Here is a 10,045-nt window from a genome sequence, read left to right on the forward strand (position 1 = left end):
TCTGCAGGGAGCCTGCTTCTCTCTCTCTCTGTCTCTCATGAATAAATAAATAAAATCTTTTTTAAAAAATTACAAATCTTTAAAAAAAATAATAGTAAGTCCTAGAAGAAAATGCACCAAAATGTTGACAGTGGTCCCTTTAGGGTGGAAGGCTGGGTGGAGTTATGGGTGACTTTTATTATTTGCACTTGTCTGTATAATCCAGAATTTCTATCATGACCACCTAGTTTACATGACACTTAAAATATATATATATATACTTTTTAGAATGACAGAATATCAGTCAACCCCTTCCCCTCAAATAAGCCCTCAGAAGAAGGGTCATTGCCCACTGAGTGCCTGCTCTGGGCTGTGCCTCAAGTGTGAGGTTTTACTCACTTGATCCCCTGAATGTTCCATTATGCCCCACTTTACAGATGAGGCTGGAGGGGGGGTGGCCCTTGTTAAGGTCACATGGCTAGGGAGAGACACCTGTGATTCTGCCAGAGGTCTGGCTCATTCCAAAGTGCATGTACATCCCTTTATAACCCATGTTTCAGCAGTTGTTGCCACAGACACAAATCAGTGACATCTGGGGAAACTGAGGCCCAGTGGAAGATATGGGTCTTACTCAAGTCTTACTAGAGAAAGGTCAGTGGTGAGTTGGAGCTGTACTCAGAGCCTCCCTTCTTAAGAGTCAGAAACTCTGGTTAATTATCCAAGACAGCCCCTCCTTCCCCTCCAAGGGTTTCCACTAGTTTGGGTCCGGAGTGGGGACTTCTGATTCACACACTCCAGCCCTCAAGACTCTAGGCCACAACCTGGAGCAGAAGGGAGTGCATGCCCCCCAGAGAGTTCCCAGAAAGAGTCCTACACGTGTCTGATGAGGTCACAAAGCCTGTCCACCAGAAGGCTCCTCCCCCAGGCCAGGGCTGACCGCCCCCCCCTCCCTGAAGGGCCTGGCCAAGCCCTAGGGAAGCTCCACCCTCTGCAGCCCCTGAGCTCCCCGCACCTGTGAAGCCCAAAGGGCCAGGCCCAGTGGGCTGGGGGACACAGGGCAGGCCATGCACCCAGGCACCTGGGCCCCTGACTCTGTGTCCGTGGTGACTCGTCTTTTCTCCAGATGCCATGAACCGCTTTCGGAACATGAGGCGCATGGAGCCATTCCAGGGCCCCTCAAAATGGGTCCCCACTCTGGGCGAGCTGCAGAAGACCCTCCAGAAGGGCGAGTACCTGCCCCTCCGCCCGCTGCCCATGTTCGAGAGTAACTTTGTCCAGGTCCCCAGCTTCCTGCACCCTGGGGAGGAGCGGGGCAGGGGGGGATTGAGACCCCCCCAGAGCTGGGGGGATTGTAACCCAGACAAGCACAGGGCAGCGGTGGGTGGGGGGGCTTAGCTGGCAGGGGGCTTGGGCTGGGGATACCAGAGGAGCACAGGAGAAAGGAGTGGTCCCAGCCCCTCTCCCTGCCCCCCAGGTGACCAATCGAGGGGCCCCCGTGTACGTGCACCACAGAACCAACCGCCTGACCATGGGTGTGGCCGCCTCCCTGCCAGGCCTGGTACTGCCTGACATCCTGCTGATCGCTCAGCCCCCAGAGGGCAAGGAGTGCTCCAACCTCGTCCTCACCAGGTGCCAGCATCCCCCCACGAATCTGCCCCTGCCCTGTCCCATCTCCTGCTCTACTATCTCCATCTTCTGCCCCCTGCCCCAGGATGCTCCCGCTGGACCTGGCTCACCTCTACGTGCATGATCTGTCTGCCTGGCGTCTGAAACTGCGCCTGGTCACGGGCCGCTACTACTACCTGGAGCTGGACGCCCCTGATAAAGAGGTTGGCTTCCTGTTTGACCGCTGGATCCGTCTCATCAACCTGCTCCAGGAGCCTGCCACAACCTGGGCCCCCAGGACTCTGAATACACCCACCACGGACCTGGCCCATGTTGTACCTCCTGCCTCCACCTGGCGCCTCCAGGTGGGCACTGCCCTCCAGCCCCTGGGGGCAGCTATGGTTTTAGAATTCAGAGCCAAGACCAACAGCCTGAAATGCAGAATCCCAAGAATTAAGGGTGGTGGCCTTGGGACTCCTGGATGACAGAGGAGGGGCTGGGAGCTGGACTCCTGGGTCTGAGGGAGGAGGGGCCTGGGGGACTAAATTCCAGGGTTTGCAGGAGCAGAGGACAGGACCCTTGAGTCCTGGCAGGAGGTTGGGCTGAGATCCTGGAGTCCTGGCCTGGGTAGGCAACAGAGATGTGGAAACCAGGAGGAGGCCAGCCCTCCTGACTGCCCTCCCTCCCTGTCCACAGGCCCAGCCACAGTCCAAACGTTCAGGTGAGCAGGCTCAGTGTCCATCAGGCTCTCCCTGCTTCTCAGCTTCTCCTGCACTAGGCATGGTCACACCTCCCCCCCTCCACTGGCCAAGCCCCTTGCACAACTCCCTGCATCCTTCCTGTCAAGGACCCTGACTCAAAGCCCCCTCTCCTCTGCAGTCATGATTGTCGAGCCCACCTTTCCTTACAAGTTGCTGGCATCTCAGAGACAGAAGAAGGCCAAGGTGAGCAGGCCAGGCTGGCCTGGCTGCTGAGGGGTGGGGGCTGGAGGTGCTGAGCCTCTGGACTGCCCTATATCTCTCCTCTCACTGCCAGACTCTCAAGCGCAAATTCAAGTCTCAGGCTGTGGGCGATTCTGTGCCTCTCATATGGTCACAGATGGAGCATGCTAAAGCTAAAAAGAAATCTGCAGAAAAGTAAGCTTAGGGTCTCGCTCCCGAAGGGAGGCAGGGGAAGGGTGAGGACCCTGGTGCAGATGCCATCAGAGTCACATCACATTGCTCCCACAGGTCCCAACCACACCTCCACCCAGACAGATCTCAGACCCAAATCCAGATTTCCGGTAAGTATGCCACCCCCTCTATGTATGGACCCCCAAGGTTCTAGCCCTTCCCCTGAAAGCTCAGACTGTTTTCTTTCCACCCAGAGAAGCCCAGCATCACCATCCGTACCATCTTCAGCATCATTTCCAATACCATCAACCACACACAGTCCTCTTCTAAGGCAGCTATTTACTGGGGACCCAACTCTTAGTCTGAGGGAGGAGGGGCTAGAGGCCTGGACTCCTGGGTCTGAGGGAGGAGGGGCTGGAGCCTGGACTCCTGGGTCTGAAGGAGGAGGGGCTGGGGCCTGGGTCTCAGAGCCTCCCCTGGTCCTGATGGTTCTTCGTCTTTCTTCGACCTATCTCCAGCCTTGCTCTTCTGACTCTGACCTGGGCACAGTCCTGGGAGGTCTAGTTGAGACCCCTGTACGCTGTATCTCGGAGGAGAGCGCTGGTCCTTCCTTGGCGGGCTCCTATGAAAACTTGGACCCGTACCTGTGGCAGCAGGATATCGAACACCTGATAGATCCTGATTCCAGCACGCTGTCATCTTCCTCCTTTTCCCCAGCCCCAGGCCCTCCGGCCTTCTACCTCCGTGCCCCCTACTCCTCCTTCCGCAAGCACAAGGAAAGGCCCCGGGTCCCGGGATCTGGGCAGAGGCAGCGGCTGCCACCCTCCCAGAAGACCCAGTCTATCCGTGCTACCTCTTGGAAGGTTCCATTCATCCTTGACCAATCCAAGAAGGTCTCGGCAGCGCATGCTCCAACCCAGAAGACCTCAACTGGTGCTGGCCCATCCCGGAGGGTCCCAGTGGCACCTGTTGCTTCTCAAAAGGCACCTGTCACACGGGGCCCGTCTCGGAAGGTGCCCCCTGCATTGGCTACTTCCCAGAAGGCCCCCACAATACACGGCTCAGCCCGGAAGGCCCCACCTGCACCAGCCATTTCCCGGAAGGCCCCAGTTGTATCTGTCCCATCTCGGAAGGCCCCACCTGGGTTGGCTATTCCACAGAAGGCTACAGCCATACCTGTCCTATCTCAGAAGGCCCAACCCATACCTGCTTTGCCCCCAAAGACTGCGCCCCACACTGTCCGAAACAGGAAATCTTTGTTCCTCCCTACGCCATCTCAGAGGGCTCTGATCTCTCCCACTCAGGACCAGGGGACCCTGGATGAGGTTGATTTGGGCATGTTGCCCAGATTAGGTTCTATGAGGAATGTGCCTAAGAGAAGCAAGCGAGAAGGGATGCCAGAGCCCATGATGTTTGTAAGCACCCATGAGATGGACCTGGTAGAGACGAGGACCAAGAAAACCTCCCTGGAGCTGCCTTTCACTACCACAGAGAGGGAGTCATCGGAGGTGGTGATCAGCAAAGCCCATGAGATCAACGTGGACGGCCTGAAAGGCAGGAGCTGGTTGGAAGACAAAGTGCAGAGGAAGAAGGAGGAGAGGGCTCTGGACATTCCTGGCTTCAAGTCCAAGGAGATGAGGCAGCAGCACAAGTGGCTCAAGACTGAGGAGCTGACCATTGAGGGACCCCCGGAAGAGCAGAGCAGGCCCTTCTCAGTGGAGGGGCTCACCCTTGCCAAGCTGATTATCATGGCCAACTCCAAAGAGCCGCCCCAGAGACCACCTGTAGTCCGTCTGCCCTCCTGGCTCTCGGTCGCCCAGGTGTCTGCCATGCCAACAGAGAGTACGGTGCCCACCAAGCCCCATAAAGAGCCCCCAGCAGAGAAGACACCTGTGGTGGCTAAGGAGAAGCCCCCAGTGCACACCTGGGTGCCCCCACCAGAGAAGACACCTGTGGTGGCTAAGGAGAAGCCCCCAGTGCACACCTGGGTGCCCCCCCCAGAGAAGACACCTGTGGTGGCTAAGGAGAAGCCCCCAGTGCACACCTGGGTGCCCCCACCAGAGAAGACACTTGTGGCAGCTAGGGAGCAGTCCCCAGTGCGTAGCTGGGTGCCCTCGCCAGAGAAGACACCTGTGGCGGCTAAAGAGCAGTCCCTGTTGGACAGCTGGGTCTCCTCATCGGAGGGCACATCTGTGGAGGCTAAGGAGCAGTCCCCAGTGCGCAGCTGGGTGCCCTCATCGGAAGGGACACCTGTGGCCGCTAAGGAGCAGTCCCCGGCACAAAGCTGGGTGCCCTCATCGGAGGGGACACCTGGGGTGGCTAAGGAGCAGTCCCCAGCACGCAGCTGGATATCCTCGTTGGAGGGGGCACCTGGGGCAGCTAGGGAGCAGTCCCAGGTGAGCCCCTGGGTGAAGGGGAAAATGCATGAGTGGGCAGAGAAGAGCAAGCATTCCTGGGTAGAGCAGGAAGCAAAGGTGGAGAGGTCATCCCAGGACTCAACGGGACCTTCCGAAGTGTACTATCTCCATGAGCTGGAATCCAGCAGCCGTAACACAGACACAGCCTCCCCACCTCCCATCCCTCTGCCTGCATCAGAGTGGGAGAGTACACCCCAGTCGCCCATGTCACTGAGCCCCATCTCAAAGATGGAGCCTGGGATATCCTCAGAGTCCAGCGTACCTCAAGAGCCCCAGGAGCTCAAAGAGATGTCAGACCATAGCCCTCTGACCATCACCGACTTGTCCTCAGAGGTCTTGCCCTCACCCTTGGAAGCTGAGAGTGTGACAGACGTAGCAACCAGTGGGGAGAAGACAGATGAATTGGATGCCTTTAGTCCTTCAGCCAGGTACTTGGGGCGAAGCTGACATGTTCTGTCAAAGCCATTATCTGCGAGGTAGAGAGGATCATGCCCTCTTTTTTCACTTTTGCTCATGGACTTGAGATATAGTGAGTGTGGACTTGTGCCAGGCCTTGCTCTAAGCACTGAGGGTACCGCACTGAGCAATTTGGGGAGTACACACTCCTACCGTCTTGTGCGTAGAGCCCAGGGTAGCTGTTCCACATCCTACAGCACACAGGATGGTGTCCCCCCACTCCCATCCCCAGCAAAGAATGATCCACGCAAAATAACAGGTGGGCTGAAGTTGGGAATCCTGATGATAGAAACGAAGTCAGTTACGTGGTGTGATACAAGGTGATAGCCTCATGGGAAAACAGCAGAGTAGAGGGGCTGGGAGGGAAGGCAGGTGGCCTCCAGTATTGGGCTGGTTGGTCCAGGAGGGCCTCAGTGAGCTGATGTCACTTGTGTGAAAGACCTGAAGGAAAAGAAGGAGGATGCCATTCACACATCAGGCACAAATATATCTGTGTGCAGTATCTTGGACCAGGAGTGAGTTCCAGGGGACCTCAGAGTAGGGAATGCAGTAAAAAAAAAAAAGTTATGGAAGTGGTGGTGATCATGTGGGACCTTGCAGGCCATTTTAAGAACTTTGGCTTTGATGCTGAGTGAGCTGGGGTGGGGGTGAGGGCTTTGAGCACAATGACTGGAACTGATGTTAGAGGGGCTCTCTGTGGCCCAAGCATAGAGAAAGTAAGGAGGCAAGGATGGAAGGCGGGAGAACAGGCAGGAGGCAGCTGCAGTGATCCAGGCATGAGATGGTATCAGTTGGGACAAGAGGGGGAGGTGTTGAAAGCGTTGAGAAGAAGCAGGATTCTGGAGATGATCTGATGGCTGAGCCAACAGATTGGCTCATGGGTTGGGCGTGTCCATGTGGCATCAAGGGCAACTGTAGGGCTTGGGGTCTGGGACACTGGGGAGATGTCGTGGCCATCAGCAGCAGCCAGAGAGGCTGTGAATGGAGCAGGTGGCAGGTAGAGGATCAGGAATTCCATTCTGGACATCTTAATTCTGAGATGTCTGGTGAGGATGCAGGGTAGGTAGCCAGATGTATCAAGAATGATGGGAAATCATTGGCCCATGGATAATTATTGCAAGCTATAAGACTGGAGGAGGTCTGCAACTAGCGAGCGTAGACCAAGAGAGTCCAAGGTGTTTGGAAAAGGGGAAACCATAGTCATGGTGGGCACACTGGTAAGAGATGGGCATCCCCAATGCCACAGGAAGGGAGCCCCTGCGTCTAATACCACAGCTAGGTGCAGGGAGAGGGGAGTGAGAAAAGGTGTTTGGATTTATCAGCAAAGATTGGATTATTTGTTGCATGGTAGTAACAAAGACCTGAATGGGGCAGGCCTAAGGAAACACAGGAAGCATGGAGTCACCTGCTGCAACCCTTGAAAACATGATGCTGAGCCAAAGGAGCCAGATGCAACAGGCCCCATAGGGATGCTTCCCTTTGTATGAAACTTGCAAGGCAGGCAAATCCAAGCAGGGATTGGGAGGGGTGGGGAGGGAACTCATACTGGGAACGGGGTCTCCTTTTGGGGTGATAAGACTTCTGGAATTCAGTGGTTGTGGTTGTACAACGTGGTGAATGTAATTAATGCCACTGAATTGTACACTTTAATATGGTTGCAAGGGTCAATTTTATGTGATGTGTATTCTCCACACTGTATGCCTACCTACCTAGACCAGCTTTTGCAAGCAGTTTGCTGGAAGGGGAGAAGGGACATGGATTGGTGGTTGGTGTAGGACGTGTGTGCCAGAGCATTTCTTGAGAGGAGAAAGGTATTAGTGCCTTTGGATGTTGGTGTGAAGGATCCACAGTCCAGCTTGATAGCAACTAGGCAGGAGGGGGAGGAGCCAGGGAGGTCCGCCAGGGCCAGGGAGACGCCGGTGGGGACCCTGTTCCAGCTTCCGCTCCATTTGCATGGGTTTACTGAGTATGCATGATGCTGACCCCTAAGCTCCCTTTGGCTTTCTCTCTCTCTCCAGCATGCACAGTTGGGAAAGCCCTCAATAGCAGGATTCCGAGGACTCCATCTCAGTTACCAAAGTGTCCAAAGGAGCCCAGCCTGGCCAGGTAGGCTGAAACCCCACAGCCCTGCCTCAGTCCTGGCACCGGGGTCCAGGAGCTCAGACTCCACCCTGGCTCTTTCCTCTTCCCCACAGGCCCCTAGAGTGCTTGCACCTCTACCGTAAGAAGCAGGGTGCCGAAAAGGCCAGGCGGGGGGATGCTCCCTCTCCGGTAGAGACCAGAGCTATCTATACGTTTATATATTGGGGGGCGGGGGGCGGGGCAGGGGAGAGCCGGCGGGGTGGCCCAGTTTCGCAGAGATTAAAAGCCTGAGTCTGAGACTCGGCAAAAGTAGCGCCTGGGTGCCTGTGTGTGCGCGCCCCCCTACCCCCAAGAGCTGCATGGGGCTGGAGGCAGGAGGAGGCAGGGGGTTCCACGCAGACCCGGCCCGCGTCGGAGAACGTCCCCTGCAGCGCCGCGGCTCCCATTGGTTGCGGTCCAGGGGTCCCAGCCTATCCTGCCAGGGGTCGTGTTTCTCCTGGACTGGGACCCCCGAGACTCAGAAGCGAAGGGCACCCTTGGACGGAGTCACAAGCACCGCCGACCCAGTGACACGTTGGCATCAGTCTGGTGAGGGCAGGGCGGGTGGGATCAGGGGCTGGGCTTCCGGGTGGGGGCCGGGAGCTGGGTGCGGGTCGGAGAGAGGGCGCCCCTGAGCCCCACGGATCTCCCCGGCCCCCGCAGGAGCTGCCGCCTCCGTGGATGTTGGATGTTGATTCCCAGAAGCCCCCCAAGGGGAAATGGTCCACACCGCCCTTTGACCCGCGCTTCCCCAACCAGAACCAGACCCGAAACTGCTACCAGAACTTCCTGGGTGAGACCTTGCGGGCCGGGCTAGGGAGAGGGGGTGAGGCAGGAAAGGGCGCACCCCACCTGAAGACGGGGAGAGGGTCGGGGACCCGCCTTGGCGGCTGAGACCGTTGGGGGGGGGGCAACCAGGGCCCGAAGGGGCGGGGCTTGGCTGGGAGTGGGCGGGACGGAGCCCTAGAGGGGGTGGGCCGTCGTGGGGGCGTGGCCTGGCAGGGAGTGGGCGGGGCCTGCTCTGGAGGGATTTGGCCGGCCCCGGGGGGCGGGGCCTGGCCTGGAGGGGGTGGGCCGGCAATGGCGGGGTGGGGCCTGTCTGTGGGGGGGCGGGGCCTGCCCTGGAGGGCAGAGACTGAGACCTGGAGGTGGCGGCCTGATCTGGAGGGAGTGGGCGGGCCATGCTGGGCCGGTCTGGATGTGGAGGGGCGGGGCCTGGAGGGGATGGGACCAAGTCCTGGAGGAGGGGCGAGGGAAGGCTAGGAGGGGTTTTCCCGTGAAGGGAGCGAGACCTGATCTGGTGTGGTCGGGATGAGCCGGAGAGAGCGCGCGAGCGAGGGAGGGAGGGAGCGAGCTCCTGGCCAGGGGCGGTGCCTGAGTCGCGGAGGGACGGGCGGCGGAGGCGGGGCCAGGCCGGGAGGGGCGGGGCCGCAGAGCCACCGAGCCGGCCCGCCCGGCCCCACCGTGCAGACTACCACCGCTGTGTCAAGAGAATGAGCCGCCGCGGGAAGAGCGCGCAGCCCTGCGAGTATTACTTCCGCGTGTTCCACTCGCTGTGCCCCAGGAGCTGGGTGAGCAGGCCGAGGGGGCGCCGGCGGCCGGCCGGCGGGGCGAGGGTGGAGGGCCCCGTGCAGCTGAGCCGGCGCCCTCCGCCTCCCCGTCCGCCGGCCCCTCCCCAGGTGCAGCGCTGGACCGAGCAGATCCAGGAAGGGACCTTCGCAGGCAAAATCTGATGGCCTGAGTGCGGCTTCTCGGAAGGGTCAGCGTCCTGACCCCCATCCTCGCGTCTCCCGGAGACACAGCCCCGGCTATCCACTCCCCGGTCTGTAAGCCACAAATAAAGCTCTGTTGCTGCTGATGTTTCTTCTTGGTATCTGGCGGGGGTGCTGGAGAAGCCCTTCCTGTATCCAGGGCCCTGCAGCTACCACTACTGGTTCTGAAGGGAGAGGGGACACAGGGAGGCTTCTTCTCCATCGGGGCTGGGATGCAGGGAGGTCTGAGATCCCCAGGGCGGGAGCAAACCCAGCCCCTCCTAACGCCCCCCCCCCCCCCCCGCTCCAATCCTGCAGCAGGCAGCGACCCCCAGCCCAGGTTCCTGTTTGACTATGGACGACGCTTGCCCGCTGGAGTGCCCCTGGCTCTCTGTCCCCACACCGAGTCCGCCCTCTGTCTCCGCCCTCAGGGTCCTCTTCCCCTCTTGCCTGGACACCTCCCCAGCCTCCTTTGGAACTTTCATTCCCAAGTTCTGGGGGGTTCTGTGTGCTCCCCAGTGCTGACCCCAACCCTCCCTCTCCAGCTCTCACCCCAGCTGGACCCTCTCCCAGCTTTTCACTCCATCACTCCCCTGCCCAACTC

At 58.8% G+C, this 10,045-nt stretch overlaps 2 protein-coding genes across 3 annotated transcripts; both read left to right on the top strand.

The window, feature by feature from the left end:
* The first annotated feature begins 920 nt into the window (after nt 1-920).
* Nucleotides 921-7,910, top strand: FAM71E2 (family with sequence similarity 71 member E2). Of its 2 annotated transcripts, XM_038527753.1 has the most exons (12): nt 921-1,257; nt 1,454-1,608; nt 1,691-1,949; nt 2,281-2,305; nt 2,464-2,528; nt 2,620-2,720; nt 2,814-2,866; nt 2,951-3,027; nt 3,215-4,591; nt 4,652-5,541; nt 7,588-7,675; nt 7,765-7,910. In XM_038527753.1, exons 1-11 carry the CDS (start codon nt 1,108-1,110, stop codon nt 7,613-7,615), a joined length of 3,180 nt encoding a protein of 1,059 aa, XP_038383681.1. In that variant the 5' UTR covers nt 921-1,107; the 3' UTR covers nt 7,616-7,675; nt 7,765-7,910. The 2 variants fall into 2 exon arrangements, with proteins under 2 accessions (XP_038383681.1, XP_038383680.1); XM_038527752.1 differs by having other exon boundaries at nt 922-1,257; nt 3,215-5,541.
* Nucleotides 7,911-8,079: 169 nt separating this feature from the next.
* LOC119870901 (cytochrome c oxidase subunit 6B2) lies at nt 8,080-9,548 on the top strand. Its single transcript, XM_038527899.1, has 4 exons — nt 8,080-8,239; nt 8,354-8,483; nt 9,161-9,261; nt 9,370-9,548. The coding sequence occupies exons 2-4, from the start codon at nt 8,372-8,374 to the stop codon at nt 9,421-9,423; spliced, it is 267 nt and encodes an 88-aa protein (XP_038383827.1). The 5' UTR covers nt 8,080-8,239; nt 8,354-8,371; the 3' UTR covers nt 9,424-9,548.
* The last annotated feature ends 497 nt before the right edge of the window (nt 9,549-10,045 follow it).

This window comes from Canis lupus, chromosome 1 (assembly GCF_011100685.1).
Source record: "Canis lupus familiaris isolate Mischka breed German Shepherd chromosome 1, alternate assembly UU_Cfam_GSD_1.0, whole genome shotgun sequence".
Taxonomy (NCBI): Eukaryota; Metazoa; Chordata; class Mammalia; order Carnivora; family Canidae; genus Canis; species Canis lupus.